This window comes from Mirounga angustirostris, unplaced genomic scaffold (assembly GCF_029215605.1).
Source record: "Mirounga angustirostris isolate CCGP_5_RB_7025 unplaced genomic scaffold, mMirAng1.0.hap1 SCAF_14, whole genome shotgun sequence".
In the NCBI taxonomy this organism is placed as follows: domain Eukaryota; kingdom Metazoa; phylum Chordata; class Mammalia; order Carnivora; family Phocidae; genus Mirounga; species Mirounga angustirostris.
In genome coordinates this window covers 76,395,594-76,414,358 of record NW_026991722.1, presented here as the reverse complement: position 1 = coordinate 76,414,358, position 18,765 = coordinate 76,395,594, and the positions used below count along the sequence as shown (strand labels likewise).

At 41.3% G+C, this 18,765-nt stretch overlaps 1 protein-coding gene across 6 annotated transcripts in view; it reads left to right on the top strand.

The window, feature by feature from the left end:
* Positions 1-18,765, top strand: part of HECTD4 (HECT domain E3 ubiquitin protein ligase 4) — a 192,843-nt gene that overhangs the window by 63,539 nt on the left and 110,539 nt on the right. For all 6 annotated transcript variants that reach the window (XM_045887621.3, XM_045887620.3, XM_045887619.3 and 3 more), the window contains exons 8-9: positions 12,227-12,419; positions 15,664-15,822. In XM_045887621.3, coding sequence (XP_045743577.2) covers positions 12,227-12,419; positions 15,664-15,822 — 352 coding nt within the window. The remainder of the gene's footprint in view (positions 1-12,226; positions 12,420-15,663; positions 15,823-18,765) is intronic.

Genomic DNA, 18,765 nt, shown 5'->3' with positions numbered 1-18,765 from the left:
ACTTGCAGTGAAACCTGTATTTCTTTTTCCTCAGCTCTAGGCTGCATCTCTTATTCCTCTTCTTTAGGAGATGGAGATCGTGTCCCTTTCTGTCTCTCAGTGTGGGGCAAGCCTAGACTTGAAGTGCATGTATGTTTAGGGGAAAACCAAGAGGAAGAGAGATGAGTCACCCCTACCAACCTTAGAGAGTCTTGGGAATTGGAGGCCTGAGGTGTGGTGTAGAGCCATGGTGAGAGGCGTAGAGGTTGAAAGTTACTAATAGAACTGTCCTCCCCTTTGCTGATATACACATTTGTACTCAGATACTGGCTGCCTGGGTGAAAGACTGGACTTTATTTTCTGAAGAAACTGAAGGACTCTGGAAAAAAGATTTCTGTGTATGGACATTGGGGTTCATTTAAGTAAAAGGCTTGCCCCTAGTGAATCACTCACAAGAAGTGAGGTCTTCCGGTAAGCAAGCCTCAACCATGTGCACAGCATTCCTGATTAGTGCTGAACTGTTTAAAAAAAGAGCAGATACCAAAAAACAAAGCAATAGAAAACAAAAAGACCCACAACCCAGAAACAAAACAAAAAAAACCCCAACCCAACAAAACCCCAAACTTTGGAGAGGTATTTGCGGAGGGAAGGAGGAATAGATTATAAGTATTTTGCCAACATTTTTTTTTAATTATTGAAGCCAGGTGATGGGTGCATGGGGGAGCTCGTTATTATTTTGTATACATTTAAAAAGTACCATATTAACAATTTTTTTTAAAAAAGACAACCAAGGATCTCTAGACCAATGAGGAAATCCTCCAATATGGAAATTAAAAATCAGAAAAACAGCCAATAGCAGTAGAATAAAACTTTGTAAGCACTAACTATGTGAGCTCTGAGAAGATCTTGCATTCATACAACAACACAGGAGGTCATGAGAAAAGATTAGAGAACGAGCAAGAGCTCCTGGAAATTAAGACTATGGTTGTCAACATTGAAAAAATGGTTAAAGATAAGAAATCTCCCAGAAAGTAGGACAGAGTAGAATAAAGAACAGTAAATAAGAGATTAGATAGATTGCTCCTTACATTTTTTTTTTTAAAGTCATAGTAATAGGATTTCCAAAAAGAGAACAGAAAACAAAGAGGACGGCATGATCAAAGCACGAATATAAGAGAAACATCAGACTAAAGGACCCTGGTGTCTAGATTAACTGGTATCTGACACAGTGAACGAAAAATGCCCACACGGTGGCACATCATCCTGAAATTTCAGATGATCAGGAGTAAAGAGAAGGTTCTGAAGCTTCTAGAGATAAAATCCTTTACAAACGAGGAATAAGGAAAGCCCCATCCTATTCAGTGGCATTAATGGATACACAGAGTAGTGCTGTCAAAATTCTGAGGGAAACTGATTTCCAGCTCAGAAGTTAGTCATCCAAAGGGTCCATCAAGTGTAAAGACAACAAAGATATTTTTAGACATACAGTCATACAATCAAAAGCCCATACCTGCCCTGGAGGAAATAGAACAATTAAAATAGCCTCTATCAGCGGCATGAAATGAAAAGTTGGGGCTGAAGGAACCTGCGTTAGATTACAAGAACCACCTTTGAATCCTTTTTGGAGTCTGAATCAAATCATTAAACATTTTAGTGACAGTTTGGAATTTGAATATAAAATGAATATTAAATGAAACCAAGGGATTATTTTTATTAAGATTTTATTTATTTGAGAGAGAGAGAGAGCATGAGAGGGGGGAGGGTCAGAGGGAGAAGCAGACTCCCCGCTGAGCAGGGAGCCCGATGTGGAACTCGATCCCGGGACTCCAGGATCATGACCTGAGCCGAAGGCAGTTGCTTAAGCAACTGAGCCACCCAGGCGCCCCCAAGGGATTATTTTTAATTTCTTTTTAAAGTATGTGAATTGTGGTTCTATAAGAATGTCCACATTTTTAGAGATGTGTAGTGAAGTATTCAGAAGTAAAATTACATGTCAGATCTGCTTTAAAATTTTTTTAAAATATATATTTTTTAAGATTTTATTCATTTGAGAGAGAGAGAGAGTATAATAAGCAGGGGGAGAGGCAGAGGGAGAAGTAGCCTCCCTGCTGAGCAAGGAGCCCGACGTGGAGCTCGATCCCAGGACCTGGAGATCATGACTTGAGCTGAAGGCAGATGCTCAACCATCTGAGCCACTCAGGCACCCCCTGGGATATGCTTTAAAATGCTTGAGCAAAAAAAGCGATAGGTCAAACCGGTGTGGCAATATCTGGGTTATAGTTAAATCTGGAAGGAGGTTCATTAGACTATTCTCTATTTTTGTATGTTTGAAATTTGTCATCAAATAAATTAAGCATCACTAGCCACTAGTTTAGCAGCTTCTAAAATGCTGACTTGGGAAGCTAAACACAGATCTCTGGCTTATTGCTTCTGGTACGTCTGTGGAATGGAACACTGTACAGCCATTAAAAAGTATGAGGCAGATCTGCATAGACCAAATAGATTAATTGCCGAGTTACGTTTAGTACAAAAAGCTAAGTTCAGAATACTGTGTTCACTACCTGTTGTGTAATAAAAGTTGGGGTAGGGTGGTGGTTCTTTCTGCAGTTGTCCTCCTCCATTAACCGCTTTCCTTTCAACAGTTCATTCACCACCGCATGCTGGTGAATGACACTGGGCTGACCTCTCCCAGATAACCGATTAGAGGAGATCCTGTCCTATAGGGAAAGAAAAACAACTCCCCTGACCCATACCCACCTCCACTCTCCTATCCTTGGCTTCCCTTTATAGCACTACTTTTGAAAGAGTTTATTCTTACTGTTTTTATGTCCTGTCCTTCCATTCTGTCTTGAGCCTGCTCCAGTCAGTCTTGTATCCTCACCCCTCGCCACCAGAACAGCTAGCTCTTCATGTCTGCCAGGGACTTACACCTTACTGAGTTCAAGGTCAACTTCCTTGTCTTTTTACTTGACCTTTTAGCAGTATTTAATGTGGTTTATCATGCCCCCATTTTGAAACTGTTTCACTTGCCTTGTGGGACCTCCCATAGGACTTCTGCCACTGGTTGTTCCTGCTCAGGCCCATCTTCCCTACCTCTCAACAATTACGTGCTTCCGGACCTATTTCCAGGATGCCTTCCGTCACTGTCTGCTCTTACTCCCTGGCTGGTCTCCTACTGTCATGTAGCTTTAAACACCTCAGGGTACTGATGGTGCTCAAATCTGCTCAGCCAGAACCTGTCCCCAGAGCTCTGACTGCATATCGATGTGGGTGTGATTTGTGTGTGCACAGGATATGAGACTTTTCCAGTTGGAAGTCTCATCATCACTATAAGCTAAATGTGCCCCCAGCCATACTCTTGATTTTACCCCAGAGCTTCTCTTCCTGGAAGCTGTCCCTTCTCAGTTGATGGCGTCTGTGTCCTTCTAGTGCTGGCCAGAGACCTTTAGTGTTATTTTATTTTTATTTTTTAAAGATTTTATTTGAGAGAGCAAGAGTGCGGGGAGGGGCAGAGGGAAAAGCAGATTCCCTGGTGAGCACAGAGTCCAACTGACTGACCGTGGGACTCAATCCCAGGACCCCCAGGGTCATGACCTGGGCCAAAGTCAGATGCTTAACCAGCTGAGCCACGCAGGTGCTCAAGACCTTTAGTGTTACTCTTGAATCCTTTTTTCCCCTCCCAAATTCTGTGTCTAGTCAGCAAATGCTCCCTGCTCCACCTCCAAGGTGGGCCCCCTCTTCACCTACTATAGTCTGCACCTACAGCTCTCCGTCTCCCACACTGCTCTAGCCACAGCCGGCCTCCTTGCTCACCTGCAGACACACCTTGGGGCTGTCGTGCTGGGCTGACCTCTCCCAGATAACCGTGTGACTTGTTTTCACTTTTTTTAGGTCTCTGCTCCAATAAGCACCTTATTAAAAAGAACTTTCTTACCATTCTATAGAAAACATTTTCTATGTGGGGCACCTGGGTGGCTCAGTTGGTTAAGTGATTCATGATTTTAGCTCAGGTCATGATCTCTGGGTCATGAGATCAAGCCCCATGCTAGACTCTGCATGCAGAGTGCTGAGTCTGCCTGAGATCCTCTGCCCTTCCCCCCCCCTTGATTTCTCCCCCCCCCGCACTCTCACACTCACTCATGCATGCACTTGCTCTCTCTAAATAAAATAGAAGTTATGAAATTGACATGAAATTAAATCCCATCCCTTTTACCCTGCTTTATTTTTCTTTATAACTCATTACTATCCATTTATTTGCTTATCTGTTGACTGTCTGCTTGGCCTAGACTGTCAGCTCCAGGAGGACAGGGATTTGGGTCTCTTTTGTTGACTGTTGTGTCCCCAGCACCTGGAATAATGGTTGGCACACGGTAGATATTTACAAAATATTCGTTGGATGAATGGAAGCATCAGAAATTGGTTGCCTCAGGGCACCTGGGTGGCTCAGTTGGTTAAACATCTGACTTCCCCATCGGTCATGATCCTGGGGGTCCTGGGATTGAGTCCCATGTCGGTTTCCCCACTCTCCTTCTCCCTCTGCCTCTTCCCTGTTCATGTTCTCTCTCTCAAAATCTTAAAAATAAAAAAAAAAAAGTTGCCTGTAGCAAGGCTTGCTTTCCATCATGTTTTTGTTTTAAAAGTGTAAAAATGGGCTTAAAAATTTTAAGTAAATTTTTAGTAATCTTTATGTCCGTGTGGGGCTTGAACCCCTGACCCTAAGATCAAAAGTCACATGCCCCAGGGATGCCTGGGTAGCTCAGTTGGTTAAGCGTCTGCCTTCGGCTCAGGTAGTGATCTCAGGGTTCTGGGATCGAGTCCCGCGTCGGGCTCCCTGCTGAGTTGGGAGTCTGCTTCTCCCTCTCCTGCTGCTGCTCCCCCTGCTTGTGCTCTCTCTCTCTGACAAAAAAATCTTAAAAAACAAAAAAAGTCGCATGCTCCACCAACTGAGCCAGCCAGGTGCCCCTCAAGTAAATTTTTATAAAAAGGAGAACTTGGTTAATAGCACTGAATTCTGTTGAGAAGTCAAGACTGAAGCTGGAAGAGGTTGTTGAATGGAGAATATGGAGGCCATGGGTAGTAGCCTTAGCAAGAGCAGTTGTGGGGACTGGCAGGGGTGAAGGAAGGTGGAGCTGGTCGAGTGTGGTGAAGAGGGTAAGGTGAGAAGAAGAGCAGTTCTCTCCAGACGTTTGTCATGAACAAAAGGAGAGAGAGGGACGTAGTGGAGTAGACTGTGGAGATGTTGAAGTATTTTTAACTTTGTTTTTAAAATTTATCTTATTTAAAAAAATTTTTTTAAAGATTTTATTTGACAGAGAGACAGCGAGAGAGGGAACACAAGCAGGGGGAGAGGGAGAAGCAGGCTTCCTGCTGAGCAGAGAGCCTGATGTGGGGCTTGATCCCGGGACCCTGGGATCATGACCTGAGCCGAAGGCAGTTACTTAATGACTGAGCCACCTAGGCGCCCTGTTTTTAAAATTTTAAATTATTGAACAGATAATAAAGTCATCTTCAAAATTGACAAATTACAGGTCTTAGCCATAGCCCTCTGATGAACTGCCCTGGCCAAACCAGACAAAAAACCTTATCTATAAGATGAGGGCTTTCAAGTAGATGAATCAAAGGGTTCTATCCCTGAAATTCTCCATTGCCCCAGCTTTACTGAAGTATTGCTGACAAGTTTTTAAGGTGATGATTGGACGTATGTGTATATTGTGAAATGATTGCCATAATCAATTTCGTTAATATCCGTCACCTATGTTTACCACATTCGTGTCTGCGTGTATGATAACATTTAAGATATGCTCTTAGTACCTTTTAAGTACACATTGGGATTAGCTATAGTCACCATGCAAGACATTAGATCCCCAGAGCTTACTCATTTTCTGAGAGTTTGTACTCTTTGACCAACATCTCCCATCTCTCTAATCTCACAGCCCCTTGCAACCAGTTTTTTCTGTTTGAGTTTGACTTTTTTTTATCTTCCAAAGTGAGATCATACAGTATTTGTCTTTCTCGGTCTGATTTACTCACTTAGTATAATACTCTCAAGGCTCACCCATGTATGTTTTGTTTTTTAAAGATTTTATTCATTTATTTATTGACAGAGAGAGAGACAGCGTGAGAGGGAACACAAGCAGGGGGAGTGGGAGAGGGAGAAGCAGGCTTCTGGCCGAGCAGGGAGCCCGATGTGGGGCTCGATCCCAGGACCCTGGGATCATGACCTGAGCCGAAGGCAGACGCTTAACCAACTGAGCCACCCAGGCGCCCAGGGCCCAACCGTGTTGTCCCAAATGGCAGGGTTTCCTTTTTTAAAAGGCTGAATACTAAAATTCTTTACTTTTCTGATTCATGAAAAATTGTGGTTTCTAAATAAAAATATTTGCTACTTAGATGTGGCTAATGATATTTATTGGAAAGAATTAGGTTTACTATGAATTATGGTTTCACCCAGATACTTGGAAGTACTGATAAATTTCTCTCCAAATTTAGTGATGGTTACATTGTTTTGAATACTTTTTTTTTTTTAAGATTTTATTTATTTATTTAATTGACACAGAGAGAGAGAGAGAGAGAGAGAGAGAGAGAGATAGCAAGAGCAGGAACACAAGCAGGGGGAGAGGGAGAAGCAGGCTTCCTGCCGAGCAGGGAGCCCGATGCGGGGCTCGATCCCAGGACCCTGGGATCATGACCTGAGCCGAAGGCAGACGCTTAACCAACTGAGCCACCCAGGCCCCCTTGAATACTTTTTAATAATCTATTTACATAGTTATAAAAATTCAAATGATACAAAAGTCTCTCCTACCTGCCTCCTAATTCATTTTCTTCCCTCCCCAGGGGCAAATAATGTTAACACTTTCTTCTGTATTCTTCCTAAAATGAACATGTACAAATACACATGTACATTTTTTTCCTTTTCTGTTTTTACACACATGGTAATTTGTTATACCTTTTTTTAAAAGTAAGCTCTGTGCCAGCATGGGCCTTGAACTCAAGACCGCGAGATCAAAAGTCGCATGCCCTACCAACTGAGCCAGCCAGCCACTGCCTCCCTTTAAAAAAAAAAAAAAAAAAAAAAACAACTCTGTGACCATGTGGGGCTTGAACTCACAACCCCGAGGTCAAGAGTCACATGTTATACACATTGTGTACCTCATGCAAATGAGTAGTGGTGGTGATGGGTAAGGTCAGATAGGTAGCTGGGGCCATTTCATGTAGGGCCTTGGAAGGTATTTGGATTTTATTCCAGGGGACATGGGGAGCTCTTAGAGCGTTTTAAGCAGGATCTGGTTTTAATAGTTCATGGCAGCTTTTGGGTCAAGAATAAAGCAAGATTTAAAGATTCTTAAAGAGACTAAATAGCTATAGAAGAGACCATATGTTAGTTTTATAATCAGGAAAGAAATTAAACATATATTTTTTTGAGAAAGCGTGAGTGCAGGGTTGAGAGGAGGGAGAGTGAGAATCTCAAGCAGAGTCCATGCCCAGCACGGAGCCCCACATGGGACTTGATCTCACAACCCTACGTGACTGAGCTGAAATCAAGAGTTGGGCACTTGACCGACTGAGCCACCCACGCTCCCCCCAGAAATTAAATATTAAAAAACTATTTTTGGCACCTCAAATACCATCAGCTTCTTCCGTTGTCATTTTTTTTTTTTTAAAGATTTATTTATTTATTTGAGAGAGAGAGAGAGAGTACATGAGTGGGGGAGGGTCAGAGGGAGAAGCAGGCTCCTCGCTGAGCAGGGAGCCCGATGCGGGACTCGATCCCAGGACTCCGGGATCATGACCTGAGCTGAAGGCAGTCGCTTAACCAACTGAGCCACCCAGGCACCCTCGTTGTCATTTCTTATGAAAAATCAGCTGAGTTTGATCTACAAAATAGGTGTATTGGTACTTAGGATTGAGGGAAAACTAAAGGATTGAAGGCTGGCCAAAATGAATAGGTAATCAGAGCAGGATCTAACTGGCTGTGCTGGTCTCTCCAAATGATTTCTGATTAACTCAGAATGGAGTAGAGAAGTAATCATTATATAAGGTCGACTTTAGGCATATAATTAGGAGTACAACGTAAAGGGAATGTAGAGAATACCCTGTCTGACTATTAATATGAAACAATCTCTGACTCTGGGGGTATTTCAGTTATCTTCTCAACAATCTCAAAACTAAGTGACTCCAAGCAGTAATGACTTAGAGGTTGGTGGGGCTCAGTTGTGTGGCAGTTCTTCTCTGTGTGGTGAAGCTGAGGTCACCCCTGCAGCTTCATTCAGCTTGGAGCTTGATTGGGGCTGTAATAGTCAAGACCGCCTCTCATTCTCTGGCTTTTCAAGAGCACAAGTGCTCCTCAAGGCTCTGCTTGCATCATGCTTCCTGATGGCCAAGGCCAGAGTCCGTGTGCGAGGGAACTAAACGAGGGCATGACTCCAGGATGCATCATTCCCTGGGGCCACCAGTGTGATAGCCTGCCACTTGGAGTCACAGGCTTTTGAAATTTTAAGACACTTAGACTCTGGCCTTTAAGACTGCAGTATAACGGAATCTTCTATAACTCCTTTTTTACATTTTCAGTGCCTAGTTTTTACATCTTCTGTTTTGTTCTGAGGTCTTCCTGCCTATACATACTCTCTATAAACTGCTATTCTTTAGATAGATTCAGTGATCATCATATTGCTATTTTGTCCTCTTTATGTCCCTTAAACATATGGTCAGCATAGTAATGGACACTCTATGTCCCTTCTCTTTTCACCACAGGTTTATTATTTCCTTTAAATTATGATCTGGATGACTGAGATGCCCTCCATTCATTGGTATTAATCCAGTACCTACTACGTCTCTTTGGGTAGCAGGGTAACAGGCCTTTGTTTTAAAGGAGCTCACATTAGGGTAGGGAGTTAGTAAGAACAAAACCATTTCAGCTAGTGATAAATAAAAGAGGCGAGAAAATAAAACAGGATGATGTGATGGTGAGTGGGGCGGAGGTGGGGAGCTACTTTAGTTCACCCAGCAGATCCGGTCTTTCTAAGGAAGGACATCGGAGCTGAGACCTGAATGATAAGCAGCCATCCATCCTGACGGATAAGGTGACCAACCATCCCAGTTTACCTGGGGCTGAGATTTCTCCGGTCATGGGACTCTTGGTGCTACAACCAGGACAGGCCTGGGCAAACTGGAATAGTTGTTTAATCCAGGAAGAGGGAACAGCAAGTCACAAGGCCTGGAGTTAGGAGGAAGCTTGGCATTTTGGAGGTGTGACAGAAGGCCAGCGCGGCCTAACACATAGTGAGAAGGGGTGAACAGAAGCCGGTGAGGCTGGGAAGTCCATGGAGGATGGACCGTGTGGGCCTTAACAGTAGTTTGGGTTTAAGTGTCTTGGAAAGCCACTGCAGGGTTCTGAGACCAGAGGGACATGGTTTTGTTTATGTTAGTGAATGATCATTGGCTGGTGTGCAGAGAGGAGAGCATGAGGCTGTCAGGGTAGAAACAGGAGGCCAGTTAACAGGCTGGTTCAGTGCTCAGGCTTAAGATGATGGTGTCCTGTGCCGGGAGGCAGCCAGGAGGGAAGCTTCTTGGCACTAACTCGCTGCTGCTTACTCCTCTTAGGCTCTTTCCCTCCTTTCTAGATCAGTCGCTTTTCCATCCTGAAGAGCTGCTCTGCCAAGTAGAGGTTCCCAGATTTACCACTCTGTGCACCAAACCGCAGCCCTCTTAGCCACCCGCCCCCCCGTGCTGTATCAGCTGCTTGGTGTTTTCACAGTACTGGTTTTTTTTAAGGTCTCCATTGATTGTTCTCATGGGGCTGGATTGGGTAATGCTTTGAATGCTGAGCTTAGAGTGATTGATTTTTATCTTGGATGGCTTTGAAGGGTTCTTCCTAGAGTTGTGGGACATAAATAGAGCTATGCTTGGTAAAGGTTGCTCTAGCCTGAGGGTGGGGGGGGGGGGAGAACGATGTGGATGTGTTACATTTTAGGCGATAGTAGGCTATTCGAGAGGAAATGCCGGGGAGTGGGAGGCAGTCAGAGAGGGTGGGATTGGATCTCAGTAGCAAGGATGGGTCTGTTTATAGGAACGTGGGAGTCACACCATGAAGAGGTGGGATTAGATTTAAGTGAGGACGATGGTTTGTTTATTCAGCAAGGCATCAAGTATTTATTGCTGTCCCTTGAGTGCTGAGGATGTTATGGTGAATGAGGCAGGCAGAGTCCTTGTTTTCCGGGAGCTAGCATTCCTTCCGGGTGGGGGAGGTAGAAGAGCAAACAGTAAATGAATTAATGAATAAGATAACTTGAGAGAACAGTAAGCGCTGTGTGGGTAACAGAACAGGGTGATGTACTCTGGCTTGGGGAGGGGTGGAGGAGATTCTTTAGATTGGTAATCAGGAAGGTCTCTTTGAGAAGGTGATATTCTACCTGAGACCTGAATGATCGGAAAGAGCCAGCCATGGGAAGATCTACGGACAGATTGTTCCAGGCAGAGGTCTTAGACACCAGAGGCTGGGTCTAATCCTAGGCAAGCTTCTGTTTAAGTAAGTGGAGATGTGGAACCAAAAAATATGAGAGCAAGGAGGACAGGGACTGTGTTGGTTCTGCTCTCTAGCAGAGTACCTTACACGGAAGTAAGGGTTCGTATTAAAAAGACATAAACTAGGATTGTGTTCTACCAAAACTGAGGAAAGAGAACCCCAAGAAGGCTGGCAACCATGGCAGAGCCCATGTGGAAGATAAGGAAGAGGTAGATGGTTTTGGTTTCAGGTTATGCGTAGACCATCAAGGATGTCCACTTGTTAGAGGGGGTGGAGTTAAGTGCCTCTAACGGGGGAAGAAATAGGGGCAAGGAAATAGAAATAGCATTTTTGGGCTCCCCAAGAAATCCTTTCTCGTATCACTTGTGAATGCGTCATAAAAGTCTCCCCAACTATGTGCAGCCCTCTCTGGGACCTTTCCTGGCTGTGCTTCTGAATTTGCTTGCTTTTTCTTCTCTGTGACCAACCTTTCACATTGGACTCCTTTGCTTTTTATTTGCTTCTGTTAAGCCTTGCCTCTCTGCACTCGTATTCCCTCTTGTCTCTGTACCTCACAGCAGCAGGCCAGTCCCACTTGCCTTTGCTGGTGGCACCAGTTTCTGAGGCTCTAGCCAGTCCAGGAACTTGGGTCTAGGAGGGGGCAGGGAGATGCAGAAGCTGCATGAGACGTAATTTGAGGCCTTTTGCCAGCAAATGGAAGTGGAGAAAAGGGAGGGTGCTTCCTTGGGCCACCAAGGTCTTGTTGAAGGTCTGTGTATACTTGAAACCAGCAAGAAGGAAGACATAAGGGAGACTGACGGTAACGGGGCAGAAAGGAGTTAATTAAGGGAGCAGTTAGGAGGCAGAAGCGGAAGAGTTAACCTTAAACTGCAGGACGTAAATGCATTTCTTCCTCTGAATTAAGAGGAAAGGAAGGATAAATGAGGCTGAACACAAAGATACTTGAGTTGGAGGAGAGAGGAGTGGGAGCAGCTTCCAGTAAGAAGAGGTCTGGATCTTTTTAGCAAGAAAGACCCGCTAGGTGCTCTGCTTAAAGTCAAGCTCGAAATTGAAGGAATTTTGGAATCCCCACTGCAGAGATTCTGCTGGGGAATCAAGTGTTGAAGGAAGAACTGCCGAGCACCAGCAAGGATCCAGCTGATGTTGGCATGTATTTTTAGCAGACAAAGTCTGCCTTTCTCCAGGATTGCTGTTCCAGTGCCCAAGCAGCTGGGGCTAATGTTAACTGCTGTCAATACAGAATTTGGATTTTAGCTACTAATTATAATTCAAGAAGACGACATCTTCCTAGTTGTACTTAATAAGTAAGTCAAAAACGGATTGATTTGTTTTCCTCTCATCTTACTTGTACCTGTCAGAAGCTTGTGATTAGTGAGAGCTGCCTGTGGAATTCAATATAAGGAATTTTAATCAACAACCTTTTGTAGAACCTATTAAACTTGGCTCGCTAAAAGAAACAAAAATTAAAAAATAAAAAATAAAACTTGGCTCGCTGCTTTTAGAATCTATGCTGTTAGGAAAAATGAAAGCTCAAACTTGCCTTTCTTTTGTTCTCAGTAGTTTCTGTAGAACACTTAAGTTTTGAGGTGTACATCTACTCAGGTGCAATTTTTGGAAATGCTTTTAAGCAACCAGATCACAATGATACAATTTTTGACTAGAAATCTGCTGACTTGGTAGAAACCAGTATCACTGAAGGACGACCTGTTTTTCTTTAAATGCTAGGTTGAAAATGGTGTATTTGTAGCCAATCCACTTCAGGAACGCACAATTCTAATGAGGAAAGAGGGCGAATCTGCAAAAAGCATTAATGAGATGCTTCTGAGCAGACTTTCCCGCTACAGAGCTTCCCCGTCCGCCACGCTGGCCGCCCTTACTGGCTCTACTATCTCCAACACCCTGAAAGAGGACCAAGCAGGTATGCTGCCCTTCGCTCACTCTGTCGGTTTACCTTGTGTACTCCGTTCAGCTACGTATATATTTTTTAAGACTTTCTTTTTTTGGAGCAGTTTTAGGTTCATAGCAAAATTGAGAGGAAGGCAGAGAAATTTCCCGTAAACCTCCTGCCCCCAACGCATGCACAGCTCTCCCCATTATCCAGAGGTGGTACATTTGTTGCAACTGGTGAACCTACAATGCTATAACATTATCACCCGAAGTCCAGAGTTTACTCTTGGTGGTGTGCATTCTGCGGGTTTGGACAAATACATGATGACAGGTCTTCATCATTATGGTATCGTACAGAGTAGTTTTACTGCCCTAGAAATCCTTCGTGCTCTAGCTATTTATCCCTCCTTCCCCCAGTCCCTGGCCACCACTGATCTTTTTATTGTCCTCCTAGTGTTGCCTCTTCCAGAATGCCCTATAGTTGGGAATCATTTGTAGCCTGAAAAGATTGGCTTCTCTCACTTAGTAATCTGCATTTAAGTTTCCTCCATGTCTGTTCATGGCTTGATACATTCAGTTTGTGGTTAGTGAGACCTGCCTCTGGAATTTGGGCAGTACTTTTTTTTTTAAGTTTATTTATCTTTAGTAATCTCTACACCCAAGGTGGGGCTTGAACGCACAACTCCAAGACCAAGAGCACGTGCTCCTCTGACTGAGCCAGGCAGGTGCCCCTCAGGCAGTACTTTTTATTGAGTGCTTATATGGTGTGCCATACAAAGCACGTGCCTTTATACATAGTTCACCTTTTTCTCTCCTTCTGGTCATCCTTTTTTTTTTTTTTTTTAATTCCAAACCAATACATGTTGGCTATAGACATGAACTGGCATGAATCTATAATAATTCAAAATAGCTCTGTCTTTAACTGTAAATACCGTATCATTATTGTTAATGTAAATTGATTTCATGTTTAGCATATGCTTCATAAATGTAAAAAATTCACGCTTAGCATTGTCTTCACTAAATACAATCTTGGCCAAGCAAATGAGAGGCAAACCTTACACAACGGAGGTTGCTTTTTCTAGAATTTATCATTTAGTATTTGCACTTTAATATTTTAAAATAGATAATGCATTTACAGAGTTTGAAAGTAGAAACAATGTAAAAAAGTACTCTCACATCCTGGCATATTATTCATTTTGCCCCCACACTGCCTCCTATAGGTAATTATATTTATTAGTTTTTATTTAACCTTACAGAATTTCTTTATGCAAACACAAAGACAAATTTATGTGTTCTTATTTTCCTTCTTTTTAAAATAAAAGGTAGCCTACCAAACATGCTGTTCTGTCCTTTGAAAGCAAGAGTTCTCAACTGAGATAAACCCTTAAGAGGCTCATGAACATACTCCCCAAAGCTTTATACATCTTAAGTGTATCCATCCTGATTTTCACCAAACTTTCAAGGCCACCTATGACCAAAAAAAGGTTAAGAACCATTATTCTTGATGAGTTTGCGGATTACACCAACTATGTGACTCTATAACAAATCATGAACTGTAGTAAAAGATAAGGCTAGAAAATATGCCATATAGAAAAATGCATCTGAATTAATAGATGTTTAACGAATTTAATGCAGTTTTATGCTTTAATCCTTTCATATACTGAAATGTTGGGAAGAGAAAATATTTGTGATTAATTTGTTGTGAGGCTATCAAAATACTTATTAGTTCATATTAGAACTTAAGGATAGAATTTTATTTTTATGGGTCCCTATTATATCAAATATAAGTGAGGAAATTATTAATAATTGTGCTAACTTGGGTATATGGATAATTTGAATGGTAGAAATACTTTGTAGAGGATGGTCCTTTTACGAAAATAAACAGCTTCCTGACAAGCTGAAGGCTTGATCTGGGTTTATCCTTTGGAAGAAAACTAAATCCTACCCTGAACAATAGAAGTACTAAAGGAATCTTTGTTGGAGAAGGAAATATGGGTGAAATCAGAAAGAGAGCTCAAAAGGCAAGGGTATATTTAGAACTCTGTGAAAACTGATACTGTATTCGAAACATGTGAGCTCATACTTTTATATACATTCTCTGCACATTCAGTAACATGATGTTGCTACATAAAAATTCACCAGTTATTAGACTAAGTGACTTTTGACGATTCAGCGTTCAAAGGGTCTAGAATGTTTTCCAGGATAAACTAATACCTGTTACCATGTTAATATGATGTCTATTAAAACATCTTGTTGAAAATGTTATGCTCACAAAGTTGCTGATTTTCCAGTCATTGCCCCTTTTGGGTTTCTTACCTGTGGAAATGTATGCCCCTGAATTTACGTCCTGAATGAAGAATATACTTGTTGAGGATGTGGAGTTTTAAATGGAGCTGTTTAGAAGCACAGGCATTCAAAACAAATATCAGACAGATTAGATTTCACTTTTCTCATTTTTCTAATCTAAACCATCTAAAGACAATTTTACATCTATCTGGGCAGTTCTGTTTTATACCCTGACAGCTTCCTAGTTTGTAAAGCATTCCGACTGACTTTCTGTTGCCATTATCAATCCTCACTAGAGTAATATGTAGGAAATCCTTAATTTTGCATTTTCAGATCTGCCAGTGAGGAAGAGAGATTAGAGTGCATTTTATACCTCTTGATTAGAATTAATAATTATTTAATGATAGTTTATGTCACTGACCCTAAATATATGTATTATATATTTTATATAAATTATATATATTATAAATATATAACATATAAGGGGTTATCATAAATCATGCAGGTGTAGAATTCTGTTATATTGTGAAAGCTTTTGTTTTCATTAATTAGTTATAGGTTGAAATTTCTGGCTGATTTTGTGTTCAGAGCTGTTTGTAATGAATGTAATAAGCCAAACCTGTTAAGAATTTATTCTGTATAAAATGAAAAGATGCCTGTTGGAGTACAGTTTTGGGAAACACAAACTGTAGGAATCTTCTTTCATTCAGAAATCTAGTCCATGTGAGGATTCATTCTTTTGAGAGAAGTTTTGAGATATAAAGGAATATTGAGTATTGGGAACATCTTTAAGAAATGTTCAGCTCATGAAACGGGGGGCTTGGGGCCAGGCTACTTATTTCTCCTTAGTTTACCAATTCTTGCTGTGTGTTCTGAATCTGGGCATATCCTTGTTTGAATAGGGGCCCCTTCACTATACTGTAATCTGTTTTGGCAATCAAAGTAATCTGGTGTCAAATACTTATCACCATTTTCATCCCTTTCACCAGCAAATACTAGCTGTGGGCTACCTCTGAAAATGCTTCGGAAGACGCCCATCTATACCTGTGGCACGTACTTGGTGATGCTGGTCCCACCTCCAGGGGGATCAGGCAGCTCTGCCACTCGTTCTCTTTTTGGTGGAACAAGTGGTTTGTCGTCTCTAAAAAGTAAGTGTATTTTATTTGTAGCACTTTGCCCAATTTGTTTCTAACTTTGCAATTTAAGGCTTTTCTATTAATGATGTTAAATTTCCTCTGTTAAAGTTGTTTGCAGTAGCTCGTTGAAAACAAAACTTAGCAATATATTTATAGGTTAGGAGGAATTAAAACTATAATTTTTGTAGATAATATAGTAGTACACTTCTGAAAACCATCATCCTGTAAAAATTACTAGAAATAATGAGTTCAAGACAATTTTAGGAAATAAAATACTCTATTGCCACATTATTTACTGATGACACAGCAAGAGTTCGACCCACTATGAATAGAATTCCAGAGCTATTAAATAAGTATGTGAAATGCCTCCATTTTAGGACACATAAAATGTGAAGCCAAAAAGGTCTAATTTGGAAATAAATGCTGTTAATTAAGTATACATATGTTTTTATAAAAGAGGGAGGCATATTATAATAATTAAAGCATTGTGATTTTGGCTTCAGAGTAGACAAATAATTAAATGGAATAAAACGTAGAGTCAAAATCAAGAGTCAAAAAAATGTTTCAGGGCATCTGGCTGGCTCAGTTGGTAGTGTATGTGACTCTTGGGTGTGTGTGAGTTTGAGCCCCACATTGGGTGTAGAGATTACTTAAAATCTTAAAAAAAAAAAAAAAAAATTGCCATTTTCTAGCCTTCTTACCTTAGGGACATCATTTGACCCCTCTGAGCCTCAGTTTACCCACCTGCTGCAAAGAATAAAAGGAAAATAGTATCTCACACTATTGTTTGGTGATCATATGCAATAAAGTTATGTTAGAGTATTTCTAAGAAATGGCAAAACCCGTTCCTTTCATGTATGGTAAACACTTTTTTGTGTTTTTCCTTGAAATTTGTTTAGACACACAAAATTAAAATGTTTTTAAAATCTTTGTTTTCATTCCCAATATTTTCATATTCTGTCCTTTCAAAATAATTTACAGTTATCCCATTAAAGGATTATATTTCACATGTAGCCTTTTAAATTTGTACTCTAAACCTGAAGATATAAATTTGACCTCAGTAGTTTATACAACATCATGTATCTAATATCAACCTTTAGGCCATTTCAAGTACATTCAACACATTGCATGTGTTTGGGATTTAGATATTCATAACAACTCAGTGCTCTGCCTTTAGAATCAAATTGGTTGGACTTTTTCTCAACAGCTTGTTTTCTCTAACAATTCACGTGACCAGGATGTCCCTTTAGCCCTTGAATAAATGATAAATTTACTATTAGTCTTTTTTAACAGTAGCTTTATTGAGATATAACTTACATACCATAAAATCCACACCTTTTAAGTCTACAGTTAGTGGTTTTTAGTATATTCAGAGTTGTGCAACCATCACCATTATCTAATTCTAGAACATTTTCCATCACTTCAAAAAGGAACCTCCCTTCCATATCCATTAGCAGTCACTCCCCCTTCTTCCCCCTCACCCTGGCCCCTGGCATCCACCCATCTACTTCTGTCTGTATGGGTTTATCCTTGGACTTTTCATATTTGTGGGATTACATATAATATATGTGCTTTTGTGACTGGCTTTTTTTTTTTAATGTTTTTAAGGTTCATCCATTTGGTTGCAGGAATCATTACTTCATTCCTTTTTATGGCTGAGTTATATTCCATTGCATGGATATACCCCATTTTGTTGACATTTGGGTTGTTTCTACTTTCTAGCTATTTTGAGTAATACTGCTATGAATATTCATGTACAAGTTTTTGTGTAGGCACGTGTTCACTTCTCTTGTGTATGTACGTAGTAGTAAAATTCTGATCATATGGTAGCTATATGTTTACCCTTTGGAGGGATTGCCCAACTGTTTTCCAAAGTGGCTGCACCATTTTACATTCTCAGCAGCAGCATAAAAGGGTTCCAATTTCTCTACATCCTCAGATTTATTTTCTGCTTTTTAAAATTATAGCCATCCTAGTGGGTATGAAGTGGTATTTCATTTGTGGTTTTGATTTGCATTTCCCTAATGACAAATGATGTTGAACGTCTTTTCTTGTGCTTATTGGCCATTTGTATGTCTCCTTTGGAAAAGTATCTATTCAAATCCTTTGTCCATTTTTAAATTGGGTTGTTTGTTTATTTACCATTAGTCTTATTAAGCTCTTTTTAGTCTCCTTGGCATGGCTTTGTCACTCAGTTGAAATTGGCCTTCACGGTGCTATTTTTTCATGAGGCTATAGCATACATAGTGATTCTATTTTAGGCCAACAAATCAGTAAATGCTTAAATTTCTTCTGTGTCCTGTTCCACATTGGTCGCTGTCAAGGCTACTCAGTAAGTGCAAGTGGTGCTTGCCTCGAGGATCTCCTAGTCTGGTTGGGAGAAATGTTGTCAGTGTGTGAAACAAGTAGAAAATAATGTGCAATGCTGTATCACCACCTGAACCGTGGGGAGCGGACGAAGTGCTGCAGAATCTGACAAAGGGTCATTGCAGAGGGGGGTAGAAAGGAGATCTATCCTGAGGTCTTGAGTTTAAGTCAGGAAAAACAGGTATTATGCATATACGTGGCCAAGTTGGGGAAAGACCATGCATGGCAAACACAATGAAAAAGAGATTTGGGAAGATCGCTTGTTGGTGGGCAGGTTGGCACAGTGGAAGGTAGAAAAGGACAGTTTTTTGTTTTTTTTTTAAAGATTTTATTTTATTTGTCGGAGAAAGAGCACAAGCAGGGTTAGCAGCAGGCAGAGGGAGAAGCAGGCTCCCCACTGAGCAGGGAGCCCAGTGCGGGACTCGATCCCAAGACCCTAGGATCATGATCTGAGCTGAAGGCAGACGCTTACCCGACTGAGCCACCCACGTGTCCCGAAAGTACAGTTTAGATGGTAGCTTGGATCAGGCCTGATGAGGACCTGGATTTCAAAGGGGATGGGAATAAGAAAAAGGAACTCTAGAGACA